The sequence below is a fragment of the Asterias rubens genome, chromosome 1, assembly GCF_902459465.1.
Source record: "Asterias rubens chromosome 1, eAstRub1.3, whole genome shotgun sequence".
NCBI classification, from domain to species: Eukaryota; Metazoa; Echinodermata; class Asteroidea; order Forcipulatida; family Asteriidae; genus Asterias; species Asterias rubens.
This window is the reverse complement of record NC_047062.1, coordinates 5,529,406-5,551,473: the sequence shown is the minus strand read 5'-3', so window position 1 is coordinate 5,551,473 and position 22,068 is coordinate 5,529,406. Positions and strand designations below refer to the sequence as shown.

At 37.6% G+C, this 22,068-nt stretch overlaps 1 protein-coding gene across 1 annotated transcript in view; it reads left to right on the top strand.

The window, feature by feature from the left end:
- Nucleotides 1-22,068, top strand: part of LOC117290662 — a 46,987-nt gene that overhangs the window by 433 nt on the left and 24,486 nt on the right. Inside the window, exons 2-12 of the mRNA XM_033772184.1 lie at nucleotides 9,063-10,174; nucleotides 13,293-13,438; nucleotides 13,946-14,047; nucleotides 15,884-16,009; nucleotides 16,989-17,061; nucleotides 17,546-17,656; nucleotides 18,648-18,790; nucleotides 19,647-19,713; nucleotides 20,261-20,382; nucleotides 20,794-20,944; nucleotides 21,599-21,736. Of these exons, the coding sequence (XP_033628075.1) occupies nucleotides 9,383-10,174; nucleotides 13,293-13,438; nucleotides 13,946-14,047; nucleotides 15,884-16,009; nucleotides 16,989-17,061; nucleotides 17,546-17,656; nucleotides 18,648-18,790; nucleotides 19,647-19,713; nucleotides 20,261-20,382; nucleotides 20,794-20,944; nucleotides 21,599-21,736 (1,971 nt within the window). The 5' untranslated portion in view covers nucleotides 9,063-9,382. The remainder of the gene's footprint in view (nucleotides 1-9,062; nucleotides 10,175-13,292; nucleotides 13,439-13,945; nucleotides 14,048-15,883; nucleotides 16,010-16,988; nucleotides 17,062-17,545; nucleotides 17,657-18,647; nucleotides 18,791-19,646; nucleotides 19,714-20,260; nucleotides 20,383-20,793; nucleotides 20,945-21,598; nucleotides 21,737-22,068) is intronic.

Genomic DNA, 22,068 nt, shown 5'->3' with positions numbered 1-22,068 from the left:
CACTGTCAGCAACTTATTACAAGCTCTTGTAATTAGTTGAGTTTGTAAAGATATAAAATCCCAAATGTACCTTTTTATTATTTACTTTGTATTTTTGTACAATGAATGATTTTGAAGTAAACTGCTTTCGTCCATGTGTGGATGATAATGGAGGCGGTATGACCCTAGCTCAATGGTCTATGGATGCTGGTGACTACTGACAATGGAGCAAGGTACTCCTTACTCCTAGAACTATGAGGTTTGTCTGGCTATCGTCAGAAGATAGCCGAACGAACCTCAGTCAACTCATAGTTTTAGAAGTTGGTAGCCCCAACATGCCAATCCGGACGGGTGACTCTGCTTCTGGGATGTCCAACCCTAGCCCCTTTTTATTAAAAAGTCTAGAAGCAGGGTACTCCTAGAACTATGATGAGGTTCGTTCCGCTATCATCTTTGAGATTATAGCGGAACGAACCTCGTAGTTCTAGGAGTGAGGAGTAGGGGCAGAGGAGCTATCCCACGTATAATACTCTTGGAACTAATTGTTCAAGGAGACGATAGCGGAACCAACCTCAAAAGTGTCTACCTGTATTACATTGTAACCTAGTACTACTAGTGCCTACTGGGTGTAAAAGGGGAACATAACAAAATTCAAACATTTTAACAACATTTATAAAGAATACAAAGAAATAAACAAGTTTTGTTCACATATAAAATCTCATGAAAAGTGGAACAAGACTGAACCCCAAATCAGGTAAAACTAAGTATGCAACCAGCAAGGATTGCAAACAAAAAAGTCTCTCTGGCCCTAGACCCAGTAAATGGGGAGCTGTACTCCTTTTTTCAAAAATTTTGACATTATCGGGATTATCGGGACCGATAATGTCAAAATTTCGAAAAAAAGGAGTACAGCGCTCCAGTTACTGGGTCTACTCCGGTACCACAAATCATTGACAATTCATGTTTTGGTCTATGTACATCTCCAATAAACTTGTACTTCTGTTTGGATTATAAATACAAATTCTCATTTACTGTAAGTGTAAAGGGAAAACAAGTGACATGGCCAATTAAAATGAAAAGTGTTCTTATGATCACTGGACCAGCATGAGATTTTGTGTTGCTAGATTCCTTTTTACTTTTTAAAAGCTTTTTAGGTGCCTTAAATAGGCTTTAGCAGGGTTCTGCCCACAGTGGTTGGTGCAGGAAAACTCAACCAGCACTCAGGACTTTCCAAACATAAACGTTTTAAAGGTTTTCAACAAAATGTTAAAAGTTAACCAGTAAAAAAAAATGGTATCATATTAAAGCAATAATTCTGAGTATCTCTTTGGATTGAGTTTATTTTTACGATCTTGTGAAAACTTTTTCCGCCACTTAACAAATCCTGGTCAGAACCCTGCATTATTACTGAGTCAATAATTTTGTTTAGCTAATTATTTTGCAGTGGAACTAACAATTTTGTTAACAATGAGCTGATCAAAACAATTTTAATTGAGACTTTACAATTAATTAATTTATGATTAAAAACTCATTCTCCAGGCCTCAGAAAAGAAACAATTCTGTTTGAAAAAAAAATCCAAGTAAAGAAAGTATAAATTTTAGCCATTTATACGCCTAATTGTTGAAGGCCAGTTTCATCACTTCGTAGATTTTGGCCTAATTGGTCAGCACAGTCAGAAAATACTGACAGAAAAAAACTTAGAAAGTATTGTGTTCTAGATACATACATTAGAGCTCAGTAGAGCTCTGGCATTCAGGAGGTCAAGGACTCAAATCTCACTCTCAGTGAATTTGATTGTGTTCAACCCAAAATTAAATAAAATTTACCAATTCAGTTTCCATTGTGCTTTATTACAGTTACCAGACATTTGATCTTAAAAAACTGTTTTACCAAGGAATTTCGTAAATTTTAGTCGAAATATCTTTTGAAAAGCTTCTTCAGAAACATTGACTCATAATACCAGCCGGCCTCCAATTAAACCAAGTGATCCACGGTAAAAGAAGTGGTGCAGCCCCAGTGCTAGTAGTTTTCCATTGATAAAAAAAAGTGCCAATAGAAACGTTGTACTTCTTCCTGATATAACTGCAACTGGTATTCACCAGGAGGAAGTACTGTTTAATAAACAATTCTTTTTAGGGTAATTTATGGAATATTGACTAATTCAACTTTGGCTCATTGTTATTGACTTTGACGGAAGACTTGGTAGTTGGAGTGTCAAATGATCGCAATGCGAGGACTTAATTTAGGCTGGCCGCTTTTCAGCTGACTTCCTTGTTTGTTTGTTTGTTTGTTTGTTTGTTTGTGTTGTTGCATTTCTTAGTTTGTTTCCTTGTATTTTGTTTGCTGCCTTGAATGATGTAAACTGCTGTTTATAGTGATTTAGCCTATAACCAATTTTATATGATTTTTTGCTACTGTACTCTTAAAGGGAATGTACATGTTTGATAATTACTAATATACTTTAAAACTGACTTGGTAACCAGCATTGGAGAGCTGTTAAAAGTATAAAACATTGTTGGAAACAACTCCTTCTGAGAAGTAACATAGTTTTTGAAAAAGAGGTAATCTCTCACTAAAATAATAAAAAGACTTCTAGCTAGAAGTCTTTTATTTCTATCTGAAAGCACACAAATTCGTCCAACAAGGGTGTTTTTTCTTTCATCATTTTCTTGTAACTTCGATGACTGATTGAGCCCAAATTTTCACAGGCTTGTTATTTTAAATGCTTATGATGGGATACACCAAGTGAGAACACTGGTCTTTGACAATTACCAAACGTCCCAGTGCCTTTTATAAGACAAATTTTAGAAACTACATGTAGTTTCTCCTTCAACCTTTAGGAAGTGGTGGCATTAACAAAATTTTAACACTGGGTTCTTAATTATCTTAGCGCTTGACCACACCTGATTGACATCAAAGCACTCAGTATTTTTTCCTGCAAGGTAGACCTATAACTACGTTTTGAAGTATGAAACCTATTCCTTTCAAATGTTTCTTTGATTGAAATTTTGTTGAATCCCTCTCTAAAATAACATATTATTGAGATTAATTGTTTCTCAAAATGTTATAATGCATTGTGAATAGCCCTGCAGTGCTGTTTACCGGTCTGTTTAAGTGGCCATTAAATTTTAGATAAATTGCCAAAAGTGTACCCTCCCTTAAAAAAAACTGTGTACAAAACTTATACCCACCCTAACCCCCCCCCCCAAAAAAAAGAAGAAAAAAAGTAAAACAAACAACAACAGTGAAACTTGCAAATTCTATAAGATTTGAGCATTTTTTATAGGCATGCGTTGGGTCTGTTCCTTTCTGATTCTGGGCTATGTAATTATTTATAGAGTTGGCTCTGATCATGAATATCAAATTCCAACTATTTGACGTGTTTGAACAACAGCGAGAGGCCATCCTAGGATCTAGTATTTTCAATAGCAGTAAACCCCAATGCCTGCATTGCAATGGGATTTTTGTTACTTGGGGGGGGGGGGGGGGGGGCTAAAGTATGTTTGTAACTGTCCCAGCAACACTTAGGATCCATCCTGATCAAATATTGATACAGTCCCCCATGGACAGGCTGTACATGACCCTGTTCTAAGGTAATCCAGTTACCCTATCACTTAAAAATTGCACTTTTGGAATTATACTGTGGTTAGGTTGTGTACACGGTGTGTTGCGAGTATAATGGAGACTGGTGTCCAGACAACTTCTGAGGACCCATAGAAACGTACACCTATGACATCTCATTCGTTGAGGTTTCCTTTCATTTTGAATCTGTCATTTTTTACACATTGTAAACCGTGTCCAGGTTCTTATTTTGTGTACATTTGTAAACGATTTTTGTGCGTATACAATCTGAAATATATTTCTAAAAGTGACATTGTCAAAATAAAATAAATGTATTGTTTAAAAATCTGTTAAGGAGAATGGACGAGAAAGTATAGATTCGTGAACATTCTAATTACGATTTTAATATAAAGGCAGGCATACTTAAAGGAACACGTTGCCTTGGATCGGTCAAGTTGGTCTTTGAAAAGCGTTTGTAACCGTTTTTTATAATACATATGGGTAGACAGATGTTGTAAAAGTAGAATACAACAGATGCACACAAACATGCCTCTAACACGGTCGGCCATTTATGGGAGTCAAAGTTTTGACTCTCATAAATGGCCGACCGTGTTAGTTCGCACAGTAAAAGGAAAACCACGCAAACTTGTGTGGATCATTCTAGCTAGAAGTCTTTTATTCCTACTGAAAGCACACAAATTCGTCCAACAAGGGTGTTTTTTCGCAAAAGTTTCCGTATGGCGCCACCACTTTTTCATTCGATATTAAATAATATAGTATCTAATTAACCTCAATGAGATATCCCTTTTTGTAAAAAATGAGTGAAAATGTGGTGGCGCCATACGGAAAGTTATCCGTTTTTTCTTTTATCATTTTCTCGCAACTTCGATGACCGATTGAGCCCAAATTTTCACAGGCTTGTTATTTTATGCTTATGATGGGATACACCAAGTGAGAACACTGGTCTTTGCCATTTCCCAAACGTGTACCTTCCCTTTTTTGCTTGCAAAATTATCGAGTACAGCGTCAGTTTGCTCAGCTAAATGCTCAGCTAAAAAAGAATAATTGTGATACTATTTAATTGTTTTTTTTGCAACTGGAAAATGTTTTTGTAATAGAAAGATAACATATTTTCAGCTATGTTTTGTTGCACTTCCTCAGCCGATTCCTATTTGATTTCTATCTGCCTTCCGAAATTCCTGGCGAAACACCAAGGAAACTTTGCAAAAAGAAAGACAAAATTTACCAGCAAAAGGCAACAAAATTATAGACATTTTATCAAGGATTACAAATTGGTATTTTTTTCTTTCTGTAAAATCTTTTGTCAAATCTGTCGCCAAAGAGCCCCATACATTGTAGTTGTATTTTATTAACAACAACGTTCACCGGTTAAATTTTACTCAGACTGTCATTGAACCAAGGAGGAAGACCATGCTTACAAGGACACACTTGCACTATCAGGGTTTAGCATGTCATTTTTCATGTCCACCAGCTTTTTCACCAGTAGAAAAGCTGTTCAACAGTGAACTACCAGACCACTAATTTGGGGAATTTTTTAGTGGTCCCCAGGAGTTTTAATTGGCATTTTGGCAAGCAGACAGACCACTGCACTGTCAAGGGAGAACTCTGAACTTTGAAGATAATTGTTTGGGAGCTAGATGGTTCTATAAACCACAGACTCCCCCCAGAAACATTTATTTAGATGGGAGCTTTGGTTTCCATAGTGCTGAATAGAGCACTGATGAACAACAATCATTGAATGCAAACAAGAGGGAAAGGATGGCATGCACTTCCCCCATCTAAATACTGCATCATTGGTCTGTGATCCCTCAACCATAGTGAGGGACAATACAGCAGTGCCATAGGATATGGGGGGGGGGGCCAAACCATTCTTTTGATAATGGACTATTTGATGAAATATTCCAGCCGGCTTTGTCCAGAATGAATAATATTTATTGGTTTTTTGTTGTGTTTTTTTTCTACAAACTTCTGCTTGTACTAGATTTTGAATGTACCAGTATTCTGGACCATACACATGTAAACTCTTGTAAATGGACACAATAAATGGTAAACAACCTGTGTATTTTTCACATTAGCAATTTAATTTGTTTTTTTAAGTACCTGATACTAGTCTCCTGACAATGACTAGAGAAAGCTAGTTAAACGTTGAGACCAATTCAAGAACTGACTCTGTGGTAGTGCAGTCAATTACATAAGTACATGTAAACTAAAGTGGTCGTCCCAGCCAGTTCTCTATACCTTCCGTCCAGTGAGTAGTTAAAAAGCAGGACAGTTCTTTTCAGGACTGAGATGTCTCCCAAACATCCGATAAATCTACTTCGTGCTAGTAGAATAAAGAAAGACAGTTAATAATAATAATAATAATAATAATAGTGCATTTATAATGCGCCATCTATCTAGTGTACAAGACCCTATTCCGAGGCGCAGTTCTCTAAGAACAAACTCTACCTAGCACAGTGGATACATGTTGTTACTGCAAACCAAATTTACTAGGCCCTTACCCAATGCATGCTCATACTGAAAAAAGTTGAGTTTATTCAATTGATATTTCAACTTTCAACAAAATAAACAAATAATCAATCACCCTGAAATTTCCATTAAAAACTTGACTTGTTTTAGGAAGAAGATAGAGCCAGAGTTTTAAGGGATTTACATGTAAAGAGTCTTTTGGGGGTGTAGAACATGTTTATTAAGTAACTTACGGCAACCTTTTACAATATAATAGATGTTAAATTTGCATCGGGGATAAAGAATATTAATTTTGGTTTTTACCCATACACCGATGTGTGTTAGCACTGTATACTCAGTACTTTCCCGAGTCCTGTGAAAAAATATCACAGGCATGTTACTCGAGTGGGATTCGAACCCACGACCCTTGCAATTCTAGAGCAGTGTCTTACCAACTAGACTACCGAGGTTGCCCGGCAGCTAGAGGTAGTTCATAACATGCCTGTGATATTTTTTTCACAGGACTCGGGAAAGTACCGAGTATACAGTGCTAACACACATCGGTGTATTGTATGGGTAAAAACCAAAATTAATATTCTTTATCCCCGACGCAAATTTAACATCTATTATATCGTTGCGGTACCCGCTGCCAAAACATAGGATTCGAACTGCCTCTAGCTGCCGGGCAACCTCGGTAGTCTAGTTGGTAAGACACTGCTCTAGAATTGCAAGGGTCGTGGGTTCGAATCCCACCCGAGTAACATGCCTGTGATATTTTTTCACAGGACTCGGGAAAGTACTGAGTATACAGTGCTAACACACATCGGTGTATGGGTAAAAACCAAAATTAATAACCTTTTACAAGGTAACCTAAAGTTGAATTTACACAAGTTAATGGTTTAACGTGTGATGTTGTCAACCTTGCACCAGGATGTATGCTTTGCATGTACATGCATACATACATGTTTACCTGTTGCCTTGCTTGAAGCATGGAGGTACCTCCATGCTTGAACATTCATTTCAACATCATTCCTCTGGTTTGCTTATTAATTTGTAACAAAATCCATAGCTGACCGTCCTGGGGTTTTTTCTCCAGAAAGAGGAGGACGAGGTGTTTTTTTTTATTTGAGGGTTTATGTTTTTTTTACAGAGGAAAGAGTCAGACTAAACATTTGCTGGTCTTTGTAGAGCTTAACAAGTCTAGAAAGGAGAGATGCAAAAGTGGATAAATGATTAAAACAATCAGAATCAATAGAATGATGCTAAGATTAAGCCAAAAACATGAACAAATTTAGTCTTTCTGCAGACATATAAGATGTTTCATAAAAGAAATTTTTTCAGAGCATGCAGATTCAAAAAAGAATGTGGGCTAGGACCATAAACTTCACTTTTTTAATTTCTTTGATACCATTTGTTCAATGTGAATTATTGGACATGGCACCCTTCATTACTCATTAGATATTTGGATACCTCCATCATTATGGTTACTTTTCAGTCAGTAGCTGGATGGTCTGTATTTACACCAATGGAGTCAATAGTCCAATACCTTTCACTTTGAGTCAATATTAGTTAATGTGGCCTAGCCCATGGTGTCCACTGGCCCAGGCATAACAACTGTATTGATTGGTCAGGGTTTGTGCGCTAACTTCCCCCCCTAAAGAAGCTTCACAATAGGGATGAGGTAATACTGTGGATCTTTCATTGTACAGCAGCCTTCTTATTAAACCATGGAGGAAGATTATACGACTGACCATAGAGAAACTGAGGAAGGCTTGTGTCAACAAGTTGGACAGCAGCAATAAATTGGAGAAAGCAGTTAGCTCTGTAGTCATAATAGCCTATAAGTTCTGTTGTATCCGATATTGCAGAACTTCCTCTGGATCGTTGTTTGTTTGTGCCAGTCGCCTCTATATTTATTTATTAATTCATTCTTTATTTTTAGCCAAAAATGGAAACCATGGAAACAGTTAAATTTTTAAAACAAAACAAAAACAGGTTCAATTGTCCAATACTTTAAAGGCAGTGGACACTATTGGTAATTACTCAAAATAATTATTAGCATAAAACCTTTCTTGGTGACGAGTAAAGGGGAGAGGTTGATGGTATAAAACATTGTGAGAAACGGCTCCCTCTGAAGTGTCATAGTTTTCGAGAAAGAAGTAATTTTCCATGAATTTGATTTCAAGACCTCGGGTTTAGAACTTGAGGTCTCGAAATCAACCATATAAACGCACACAACTTCATGTGACAAGGGTGTTTTTTCTTTGATTATTATCTCGCAAGTTCGGTAAAAAAAAAAAAAAAGGGTAAAAAAAACTCCTTAATACATTAATATATTGTCATTTTTTTGTATGTCAACTACACCATGTACAGCAATCCAAATTTGCAGTTTGCAGGTGAGGTATGCCACCCCAATAGGGAGGGGTTTATCAATGTTGGATAGTGGACAGGAGGGTCCTGTCATATCACACTCAGAAAAAAACAGGTTTATGGGTTTGACCTGGTCTACAGGATCAGAGGTTGGTATGTGATGCCCCATATTTTCGTGTTGGCTGTAAAGGATACAGTGGCAGACCGTAGTCTATTCAGCTTCACCCAAGCCTTCATTGGGAGGTTGTTTTGCATCGGGTGTGCTTATCATCAGGCCTATGACTTTAATCCTTTCATTTCATTTATAATATAAGTTCTGGTTGTATGTAAAGCCAAGGACCCACAGAAAAGCCAATTTGACCACTGTACTAGCCAAGAACCCAGTAGCGAGAAGACAAGAAAGGAAGTTCAGTTTGTACTATTATGTCTCATTTAGCAACTGCTAACACATATTTTATTTTGTATTACTTTGCCATGTGGTGTTGTAAATCAAACTCTTACAAAAGTATCCAAGGACAGCATTGACAAAATTGTACTGTCGCTATTTGAATTGAATTATTTATTGCATGTTAAAAAACACAAACCTTGGTCCATTGTAGCACATGTGGATCCTTTTTCATTAAATCAAGTTACAAGGAATTTTGTGTTAAAAATGTGTTTTGTTTTGTTTTGTTTATAACAGATTTCTGAAGAAGGCAGCTTTACACCTGCTCATCTTTTACACAATGTGAGACTCTTTGAAGCAAGAATGGAGCTAGACGTGTCTCGATTTACTATGACTGAAAAGTTCTGAAAAAGTTGCGATGTTAAGTCACCTCACAGGAAGATCTGCATGCTGGCCTCAAATTGATTGCTAAAAATGGCTGTTGAAGGATTAATGGCTCCCATTCCCAGACTTCAAGATTGTTCATTTCATCGGAACATCTGTAAAAGCTGCAGCCAGTGGTAGCCATTGCTTCTCCACTAGGACTAGTTCGTACCTTGTTTGGCTCCAGGGAACATATGGAGCAGGTAGACGAAGAAGACATCTGGGATGGGGGCGAGGATCCCCACGTTGCCGCTTACCGTAATTTCATCGTCGATATCGAGCGGGAGATAGAGGAGCAGTCCGGAGAGTCGTCAAATGATCAGGACAAAGGAGGCCTCTTGGCACCGCGTGTCAGCAAGAAACCTGATATCAATCCACGCTTAGGCACCCCACCTCTTGAGAGGACACCAGAGTTGCATCCAAGGTTTGGTACCCCACCCCCTCCTAATGGGGTCCTCAAGAGTAATGGAGTTCAAGGAGGGGACCGGATCGTTTCCCCCGTTCCCAACAGCAATAGGGTGAGTTCGCCCGTGAATAGAGTGAGTTCGCCCGTAAATAGAGTGAGTTCGCCAGTGGATAGGATTGGCTCACCCGTGAATAACAACACAAGGAAAACTTCCCCAACGAGGAGCGTTCATACACCTCTTGGGAGTCAAGATGGTTCGCTCACACCCGTCTCTCCGAGAAGTTACTCCCCAATGAGGACTCCATCCCCTGTAGGGGACGACACTACCCTCTTGTTTGCCAAGGCACCGAGAAGTCGGAAATGTCCCGTCGTCGTAGAACCTGTTTTATGTGACTCGATGGGTAATGGCAAGGTGCTAATGGACGATGTCGACTCAGTGAAGAAAGCAAAACTTGTGGATGTAGAAAGTGAGCTTCCAAGGAGTAGAGTAAGGTCATTCAAACAGCGTTCAGCTCAGGAGAATTTTTGTTTGTACGGACTTCTCACACCAGCCCTGTGTCTCGTTCCAGGAGTTGATGGGGTAAGTTAGAAAAAACACGCGTGTAAAAGTTTAGGCTGAGTCTGTAACTTCTATGTGTGCATTTTTGTATTTTTGTACAAAAAAAACGGCTAAAATCATATAGCAATGTGTGATTCAACCAAAAGTTATTAGAGTAACCCTCTATCGAGTTATTCTATAGACAGTTGTTTTTTCTAAATTTTGAGTCTTCGTAAAACACACACACCTGCATGTTATGCAGCATGTGTTCTTACATGTCACATAAAACTTTGCAAGGCTTCCAAGTACACAGTTATCTTGTTTCTGGAAGAGAATGAACAAGAATAGTCACTATAGCCTATCCCATAATTTTGTTATTAAAGGAACATGTTGCCTTGGATCGGTCGAAAGATGGGTAAAAAGATGTTGTAAAAGTAGAATACAATGATCCACACAAACATGCCTTGAAATTGCACGGTTTTCCTTTTACCTCATCGACTAACACGGTCGGCCATTTATGGGAGTCAAATTTTTGACTCCCATAATTAAATGGCCGACCGTGTTAGTTCGCACAGTAAAAGGAAAACCACGCAATTTCGAGGCAAACTTGTATGGATCATTGTATTCTACTTTTAAAACATCTCTCCAACCATAGATGCATTTTATAAAAAACGATTACAAACGCTTTTTATAGACCAACTCCAAGGCAACGTGTTCCGATCCAAGGCAACAGGTTCCTTTAATATTGAGCCAGTTTACGTTGTTCATCAATCTTCAGTTTGTTAGCCACTATCCAAACATTTTCTTGCTTGATTGCTTGCCCGAAACAAACATTTTCTAATGAATTAATCAAAGGGGCACTCACAAACTCATAAATTTTCTTTTTATGTTTTTTTTTTTTTTTTTTAAAGCTGTTAGGCTTAAGTTTGGTTTATTTGTGTTGAAGTCAAACGAAGTACCTGTCATTCAGGTGAACAAGGTCTTCTTGTTCTTGGGTCCAGATGGTCATGAAGTTATTCCTCCATGCTATGGTAGACACTAGAGCCTATTGGACCTTTTCACTGAAATAAACTGCTCGATTCCATTGGGAATATTGTTTCTCTGTAAACTTTCAAAACAGAAATGAAGACAACTGCTCTTTTTTATACTGTGTCTAGTTTATTAGAATTTTCTGAGGTTTGCAATTTTATCATTCTACATTTATTTTCATCTTGCTGTTAGCACCATGAATAAAGTAGGAGTTGAGCACAATATATTGTTGCGAATTTTTGACATCAAAATTTGTTTCGCATTTGCAGGAAGTGTGAACGGGGCTTTATGTATTCTACAATCCATAGGCCTTTATCATTTTACTCAAAAGAACAAGAAGGAAAAAAAAATTCAATTATTTTTTGGTTGTCAATCATTATGATTTTTTGGTAGTGCGACTGAGCGGTCTACCCGCTCAAACTCGAGAACTGATAGTTCTTAACTGGTTGATTGAGTGAGACACTTCGCTACTTGGTTTGAACAAGCCAAAAATTAATCTATTGTATCCTGTTAATATTGTACAGAAGCTGTTAGTTGGCCTTAACGTTAGGATCCAATGGAATGATTGATTGGGACACATCATTATGTGCACTCTTGTTATCCAAGGTTCTGCAAATGCCAAGCCCTTTATAGCTTAAGGCCACAGAACGGACAGTAGACGATTTGAACGCTTTTGTTGTGTCGGAGCGCTGTGTACCACCCTACCCCTCGGACATAGAAAAGAGAGTGACATCCATTGAAATCTGGGATGCCGTACATTGAACAATCATGCACAGAACTATTGTCATTGCTAGTGACATCAGCACAGACATATAAACTTGGAACCATGGGAACAGCACTTGTCAATATTGACCCACCTTGCCATTTATTTACAAAGCAATCTTATCACTCAGGCATAGGAATGATAACTTCACAGTGGGTTGGGTTTCTACACAGGCAGATGATGAAGGGAATGCTAGGTGTGCGTGTGTATAGTGTGTGTTTCTGGCTGTTTGAGGAGACCCATGACATGTCCATCCATACAGTACTTAATTACACCGGACAAATAAGCTCCATGCACACTAATTAAATAGAAAGACTAATCAAGTATGTTACCATGGAGCATGTTGGATTCAGAAGCTTGGTTTGGCGAAAACAGATTATATTTAGTATGGTTTGGGATAGTGTTGTGAGACAAAATAATTTGTAAAAATTTTTTGAAACAGATTTGAAAGTTTACTTTTAGGAATAGGATGTGGCTCTCTTCCTTGCATCTGGGAAATTGGTTTTATAATAGTGATTTGTAGTATGTTGATATTAATATCATTCATTATCTAAAAAGGGGCTCCAAACTCAAAATGATGCACTCATTTTCCAAATAGAAAATGGTTTTAATGAAGTTTTGGAAAAAATGACAAGACTCAAAACTCATGTTAAAATTGTGCTGATACCCTTTCAGTGGGAATTTTGATAAAACCAAAAACTCTTCAATGATGGTCACGTTTCAACGGGTTCAGGCTTTGTGTAAGCTTCCTAAATTTTGATGATATTACAAATGGAATAAATTTTAACCTTTTTACTGATGCAGAAATTTTTCTAAAGAGGAAAATGGAGATAAGTTGTTGATAGCCAAGGTCGATCATCAAAACTTTGCTCTGAAAGAGCTTAAATAAAGTGACGTTGTACACTATTTCACATTACATCGGGTACCAACTGCATATATTATGGCCACATTGAGACTGGAGACCAACCCTCGGCTGAGCTAACCAGTTCATGCATCACCATTGCTCTGATTCAAATGTTTCAATGGGTAAAAAAGTATTCTGACCATATTACTTTGATGGGATTAATCCCTTTTCAAAATAGTAAACACAATCAATCTGAAGTGCTTTTTAGCAAGTTTTTATGGTCAATAATTTTTGGAAAAGTTACCAATAGACCTTATGCATTGACGTCATCCAGCCGCCATCTTAGAGGGAAAACAGTGACGAAACAATCAAACGCACAGATTTGTACGCGCTGCGCTCAGTTTTGGCCAATGAACATCTCCTTTTGACCTAGGTGAGGGCGCCCTCCTACTGAAATGATGTCATGTGCATAAGGTCTATCAATGACCCCTTAATAATCTCTGATTTCTATTTGTACCAAACAGCATGATGCCTTAACGCAGACATTCACTGATCTTTGCGGGGAGCATCGCGAGCTGAAGTTGGCCGCTGCTCACATCGATGATGCCATTAATGGCAGGGGCAAGTGGGGCAAGGCGAGGGCCTTCTTCACATCCAAGAAAGGACAACTGTAAGTTGACAATAATTGTGTTCCAACAATGGGAGAGAATTCTTATGCATGATTTGAAGGTTTGCATGATGAAAGGTACAATGAACATGATGAAGTGTAGGTTTGTGAAAACACCATTTACCCAACCCTTCAGCTCACTCCCTGATGAAATTCCTGTTGAAAGGTACAATGAGATAGGTTTGCAGAAACACCATGTAGACCCCTTTAACTCAAACCCCAGTAGAATTAGAAAATTCTCCTGATGACAGATAGATAAACTGTTTAAACATCTGACCCCAAGTAAATCTTCTGTCTTTTTCCACTAGAGCTACCATATATAAAATAATAGTTACTTCTAGTATATTTTCAAACGACATTCTTTTTTCCTCACGTGTTGATCTAAAGTCACGTCCATCTTGAGAAAGGCTCTGCTAGGGTCGAAATAGTTGAGGCCGTTACCATGTTTTGCGTAACAAACAACATATTATTTGAAGTAACCATTCCAATGTTTTCTTATTTTTTCCGTAGGTGTTTTAAGGTGCTTGATAATAGTTGGTTTACATACGTGGTGCTTCTAGCTGCATTGTTGCATATGATCATGACATTCCTAGAGCCTCCACCTGTTGGCCAGTAAGTATCCCATGTACTCACGAATAGGCCCAGTTTCACAAAGTTGCTGTAAACAAAAAAATTTGCTAAGCAAAACAAAATTAAGCTTACCAGAATGATGCACACATATATCTGTGGCCGGTATTCTGCAAATTTTTACTAAGCAGAAAATGTTAACACAGCTCTTTGAAATTTGGTCCATTTGTACAGTATGTGCAAACTTGATCAATGAACAAAAGATTCCTGTTTTTCTTTTTTTCTTAAAGATGCTTTTTTTCATGGCAAAGATATGGAATATATCTCAAACAGGTATAATTTGTAAGTTAGTTTCAAAGTACATACACGTACCGCCAGTACCAATGTCAGAGATGTATGTACACTATAGAACCATCTCACCGTATTTTTAATGCCAGTCAGTAACTATTATTGGGGTTAGATGGTAAGCCCACACGTTGTGCATTACATACTGTACATACACAAAGGGGTTGCCTTTGATGGAGGGGTGGTGCACGGACCAGTGGTTTCTCTGTATGATGTTCATGTATTCTTTTTTTCTAATGATTCTGTCAAATGATGTCTGCTTTTAGAGACCTGTGAAAATCCCCCAAATGTCAACACTATTAAAGGGGATATTAAAGGAATCCAAAAGTTAATGACCATAAAAACGTACTTGCAGCTGTTGATAAAGTGTAACTTTTTGTGAGACAATCTCCGTTCATTGATGTGGTGTTAGAGGAAGGGAGTCAAAAACATTTAAATCTGAGAAACGGTTCACGCTTGTAGCGTTTCTCAAATGACAATTACTCCACTCTTTCGGCGATATCACCTTTTGAAAAATAAATTTGCTTGAAATTTGTTTTATAGTACTTTTATGTAGGATTAAAACATTGGAAAGGTTTCAAAATACCAAAGATATACTTTGCCTTGAAATCAGTACAACTTTCTTTTAAGCTGATTTTCACTGCAAGAACACTTGGTCACACATCAGCGAGAAAACATTTGTGGTTCACAAAACTGCATTATTAAAGTTCATTGAATTCTGTATTTGTTTATGAATGTGGTTTTCTGGTGCTTGGTCTACATTAGTTGTTGTGTACAAATTGATTGTTAACAAATGCATGCAACCGCAAAATTTATTCAGATTTTACTGGACTCTGTACTTCAAAGTCATTTTTGTTATTAGGCTGGGCACATTTGGTTACATTCAACTGGTTTGGCAGATGTAGCTCTACAGAACAATCCATACAAACAAGTGTTACATGCCGCCCCACTGTTGCTGGGGGTGCTGGCAGCGCAAGGTTTTGTACACAAAGACATGGACAAATTGTTGTCTTGGTTACTTTTTATGCAAGTCTGGTGCCTTGCTCAATAACTTACACAATTTCCCTGACACAGTGACATGACTAAACACAACAGAACCATACCAGTGTTTGCAACTCAAAAACACAAACTGAATCCTGAAACTGGCGCACACAATATGTGAGTTTAAGTGTGATAGACACGGAAACTGTACAATCGAGTTCAGTATTTCAGTATTCACTCTCTTAGTTGTAAATATTTAATAAACTTGTTTTACATCCTAAAGGCTTCGCTGTCCTGCCATTTTGTAAATTGAGAAAGAATAAAAGTAAAAAGACAACAACTTTCCTATGTCTTTGTGAACAAAACCTTGCCCTGCCAGCACCCCAACATTGGCTCGCTTGGTACAGTACCTGTGAGAACAGAGGGGTAGTATACATAAATATGACGGATTTGATTTTGACTTGAGCAATCCTGTCCGCATTTTAGTAATGATCTGCCACAGAGGTTATTTTACTTTTAGATGTACTAATACCATTTTGATTTGATCTCATTTAGAATGAATTACGTTGTCTTCGCCCTAACCATCATTTCTCTGTTGGTGTATGCAATCGACGTGTCTGTACATATAGGCTTCCTATCATGGCGTGTCTTCTGGTCCCTGGATGAGAATAAATGGATCAGGTAAACCTCAACCCTCCTTCCTTACCCAAAGAACCTAAATCCTGTTCAAAAAGACTGCCCTGATGAGGTATGCATCAGGTAAACCTCATCCCTCATACTTGATCACCATCCCAAAGAACCTAAATCCTGAGCCTAATTCATAAAGACTTCCTTTGGATCAGGTAAACCTCATCCCTTCTACCCCACACACCCAGACACTGTTCATAAAGACTTCCTTTAGGAATGGATCAGGTAAACCCTCAGGCCTCAGTCCCTGTGAAATCTGCCCACATTCAGTAAGGTGACAGAAGGTATTATATAACACCCAAGCAGATCCTTGCCATTTGATTGGAGGATTGTCCGTCACGTGATAGCAAATAAAAGTACCATTGCACGCTGAGTCACTCACCGTGCTTTTTCGTTCCATCCGAAAAGTACCATTGCACGCTGCCAGAGTGCAATGGTACTTTTCGGATGGAACGAAAAAGCTGAGTAAAAACATCACTGCGTGCGCGTTGTCTTCGGTAACGCAGCAAGGCATATTAGTAAAATTACTAGCATTCGTCTTCTACAATTAAAAATTGGAGGCCTACGCTTTGTTTGTTTTGAAATTTGTATCTTTCAATCAAAATGACAAAGATCTACTTGGATGTTATATAAAACAAATAATGAATGTTTTTGCATTCGTGCAATGGTGCGAATATGTTCATGAGTTGAAAGCTGGAATGTTCCATTCAACTCGGCTCCGCCTCGTTGAATAGAACATTCCATCTTTCAACTCATGAACATACATGTATTTGCACCATTGCACTCATAAACATTCATTATGTGTATACTAACTGTTGAATGGCAGCAACTATTTTTTATTGATTTATATTTAACTGGGCAGTCCAGAAGAAAAAAATTGCACAGAATGCTTTTTCGGGGTTATTACCAACTGATGACCCTACTTGAATTCCCTTGTTTTAATCTTTGAAATTTTATTTTTCTTTTCTTTCAGGATGGAGTTCATATTTTTGTGCATGTTCACTATAGATTTTGTAATGCTGGTCATTCAAGAAATAGTGCAAATTGTGAGTATACATTCCCGCTCCCAGTAAACACAAGATCAAACAATTCAACAAACATTTTGCATTCATGCTCTGGAGAAAGCATTTTCATTCATTTAAATATTTTTTTCCAACTTGGCTTCGCTTCGTTGAATAGAACATTCCATCTTTCAGCCAAAGAAAATATTCTCACCATTGCACCTTTATACATTCAATGCTCAAATACATGTACATGAACTATGTAATTTCATTTCATTTCACTCCAAAAGACTCTTTTAAAAAAAGGGTATCTCTGGAAATAGAAAATCTTACTGATAACCAAATCATACAAATCATAAATTAGGATGAAAATCTACAATCTATCAGAAGCACATTCAGTAAAAACACTACACAATATAAAGTAACCAAGAAAACCGAATGAGTGCCATTCTTATGGGGCATTATAATAATAGTAATAACAACGACATTATTTTATGTTTGTTTAAATTTGGGTTTTTCCCCCATACAGCGTCTTATACAACCATTTCGATGTTTGCGGGCATTCATCATTATATGCAAATTGAAGAACGTCGGTCACATCTTCGATACCGTCCTGTCTATCGTCATTAAACTCATCAAAGTAAGTCGACAAGAGTCTTTGTTAATTTGTTGAAATATTATGAATATTAAAGCATTATACACTTACGGGACAGAAAAAAAGAAAAAAGTTCACAGATCAAATAACTTACAGGGTTTACAGAAGGTAATGGTAAAAGACTTCTCTTAAAATATTATTCCATGAAATGCTTTACTTTTTGAGAAAACATTAAAACAATTATCAATTCTCGACATCGAAAATTACGGATTTATAGTAAACACATGTCATGACACGGCAAAACGTGCGGAAACAAGGGTGGGTTTTCCCGCTATTTTCTCCCGACTCCGATGACCGATTGAGCCTAAATTTTCACAGGTTTGTTATTTTATATATAAGTTGTGATACACGAAGTGTGGTCATTGGACAATACTGTTTACTGAAAGTGTCCACTGGCTTTAAGCCCTTGCCAAAAAAAACCCCAAAATATTTAGACCGTTAAGGGAAAGTTAAACTATTATAAAAAAAACTGTCTTTGGGAAATGTGTACTCGTAAATCCAGACCCATGTTAACAATAAAAACTAAGACCCCAAAACAAGCTCCTTTTTGTGGACATTCCTTTTTCTGTGCACTTTAAAGTTTAAAACATATTCTTCAACATTGGTGTAACGGAACCGGTTCCTGCACTTGGACAGCTGTGCAGAGACACAATGGTTTCCTGGAAAATGGTAAACAAACTGTGACAATGTCAGTTTTCAGGTCCATTGAAGTTGTTTTTAGCCTCTGACAAAAACTAAACTAACACTTTAGTTGTATTTTTTAGCAGGACCAAGATGCCATGGCTTCTGTTTCCCCTGGCCTTGGCCTTTGTGCCTTTCATAAGTTTCCTATTGACTTTAAGAATTTCCAATGGAAGTGCCCTTTGCAAAATGGAAAAATGACATTGCAACATGTTCAAAGATGAAATACCGGACTGTTTTTATGTGTGCATTTTTATCAAGTATTGACCCTCGACGCTTTTGATTTATTCCACAGACATTTTTCATCATCTTAGTATTTATTGTCATGTTTTCGGCCATGGGTGTTCATCTCTTCTCCGACTCCTACCATTTCATCGGCTGTAACAGCTCGGCGCCCACCAACTGTGTTGATAATGAGCCGTTTAGCGTATACACAGGGTAGGTGTGACAGTTGAAAATATCTAGAAGCCATTTTGATTGTGGACACATTACAGTTGACTCTCTTTACAACAAAGTGGCTTAGAGAACAGCAAAACAAAGAAACACAAAGCAAAAATATATTTAGGACTTCAGAATGTTCTCGTTGAAAGCATAACTTCTTTTTAACGGTGCTCTTTTTAAAAAACAGAGAGGTGACTGCTTTAGGTTTGGATAAATTTGTCTGTACATGTTTAACAGTGCACTCCTAGAGTGCAGGCATCCTTGGAAAAAAAGTAGGGACATTTTATCGTGTTCTTTTAAGAACCGGTTCTTCGCAGTCCCAACACTCTTGCACTGAAAGTAGATTTAAAGACACTGGACACTATTGGTAATTGTCAAAGACCAGTCTTCTCACTTGCTGTATCTCAACATATGCATTAACTAACAAACCTGTAAAAGTTTGAGCTCGATTGTTCGTCGGAGTTACGAGATAACTATGAAAGAATAAAACACCCTTGTCGCACGAAGACGTGTGCTTTCAGATGCTTGATTTCGAGAGTTCAAATTTTAAACTTTAGGTCTCGAAATCTAATTCGTGAAAAATTACTCCATTCTCGAAAACTACTTAACTTCAGAGGGAGCCGTTTCTCACAATGTTTTATACTATCAACCTCCCCCCATTACTCCTTACCAAGTAAGGTTTTATGCTGATAATTATTTTGAGTAATTACCAATAGTGTCCACTTGAAGCATGGTTGTACCCACCAGTTGACTAGCTATAGTCACTTCTTGTTTTCTACAACATCCAAAGCTTCAAAAATCTTTTGAAAAGCTTCTTTTCAACTTTTTTTAAAATTTTTTTTTTTTACCTTAGTGCTTTTGATAATGTTGGCATCACAGCGCTGAGACTGTTTGTGTTGCTGTCGACTGAGAACTACCCGGTAAGTTATTTATTTCTGCTCCTGGGCCCTATTTCATAGAGCAGCAGAATATGTCACTTAATAAATTTCTGCCATGCATAAATAAGCAGGAAACCAGTCATAAGTGGGGCATGTGACATTTTATTTTTGTTGGTAACCTTATTCTAGTAAGCAAAATTGTTTTGTGCTTAGTTCAGTGTTGTATTCATATAATGCATGCCCGGTACATCTGAGACGGGGGATTGATCCCTTGCACTGACACCATACATTGTCACTGTCGGCCCATGGTCTGCCATTTTGGGAGTCAATATGCATGTAAAGATGAGGTGGACTGGAAACTACACGCGCATTGCCTAAAATGTGTGCTGTCTGCCCAAGTAATGTCAAGGAAATCTGACTCCCAAAATAGCACAACCAAGGTGTATCGCTGGGTGTATTGGTTTAATTTATTTATCTTGACACGTTTTCCTTTTTATTAAGTAATATAACCACAAAGGAAAACGACCAATTAAAATGTTAAAATAATTTTGTGTTAAACATAGAAATATTGCTTTTTTCTTCTTTTTAGGAATTCATGGTCCCAGCTTTCCAGCAGAATGGTGTGAGTTTCCTCTACTTTGGAATCTTCATCTTTGTGGGTGTGTTTTTCCTGACGGCCATTCTGCTTGCTATCATCGTTGATAGTTACTGGTGAGTTTGATCTTGTCTAGTTGCTGTCTGAAAATTACTCATTTTTTTTTACACTCTTTGTATAATAGTGTTCACAGTGCAATTTCCGGGTATATTGGCTATTAGACCTTATGTACATGATGTCGTTTCAGTGGAGCGCCCTCACCAATAGGCCAAAAGCAGGTTGTTCATTGGCCAATGCTGTGCGGGGCATGTACAGTGAGATGTTTCTGGAATGCTTAAGGCCCAATTAAAAACAAAACTTATCATAAAACCAATTTTTATCATTTAATTCTTCACAGGTACCCTTGGACCTAAACTCATTGCTAGTTGCTCTGAGGATCCCATTCCCCAGGAAGATATTAATAATCAACCAAATAAATCAAACTTTGATCTCCTTTTTAAGTCATCTGGTTTGATTGGTTATTACAGGGAGTTCGCCAAGAAACACGTTAAGCAAGAACGAGCGAGAGAGCGTGCCGAGCTGGCCAAAGCATGGAACTTAATGGACCCACTCGGCAAGGGAAGCTTACCCATCTACGATGAGAAGTTCATAAAACTCTTCAAGATCCTTAAGCCAATGGTAATTGTTATTCGTAGATTTGTAGAAACGTTTGCAGAGACATCTCTAAGTAGTTGTGTTTATGGCTCTGAAAACATGTAGTGGTATGACAACCTAGCAGTGTTGTATGACGTGTTACTCAGACAAAAGACACTCTGGGTTTGGACTTGAGGATTGGAGGGGTTGTTTATTTTATGATTAATATTAAATTTATATTTTTGATTTATTCACTAACATGCATCATCACAAGAAATCAAAATATGTTATTGTTATGTTTGATTTAATTGAACAGTAACGGAAAGACAATGAATTATTGGAATCAGATGACTGAAATCACTAGAAAAAACTCTCTCTTAAATGACAAGGATTAGTCAAGTCGAGCAAAACCACTGTGATTCAAAAGTCAGTTAATCCAATTTTCAAATGGGAAAAGAATCCATAACATATAAATCTAGAATGATAACAATATTTAGGGGGCAGGGGGCGGGGAGGAAATGTTAATTGTCGGATGACTAAAGCGCTTGGCCAGGATTGTATGAATTAAAAAAATATCGGAGGTAATGCCACCACAGTAAACATTTTCAGGGTGTGTTTCTTTTGTGCGTGAGTTCTTGATCTTTTAAATGTCTTTAGATTTGTACATCATTATTTTGTATTTCTGTTGACAATGTTTAGAACACAGATGAGATGAATATGCAGCTCATCTCGTACCTAGACAGCAACCAAGATGAAGTGGTTGATTCCTTGGAGTGGACCATCAGACTCAACGAGGCGCTCAGCTTTGAGTTTGAGATGGATGAAATACAAGATGTGGTAAGAAAAACAAATGGTCGGCTCAGTTCTATAAACTCATTTTCACTATCCAACTCCAAAGGGCGTTTGATGAAAAATGTAGATGCTAAGTAAATAATTGTTTCTTTCTGCTTAACAATTCTTATGGAGACAACTCTCATCAATTAACTCTTAATTATCAGGAGCATTCAACATTAGAATAAAAACATTTTATTGAGTAAATACAAACTGCACTGAAGTAACATAGTTTTCAAGAAAGAAGAAATTTTCCAGGAGTTTGATTTTGAAACCTCAGAATTAGATTTTCTGGTCTCGAAATCAAGTATCTGAGAGCACACAACTTTGTGTGACAA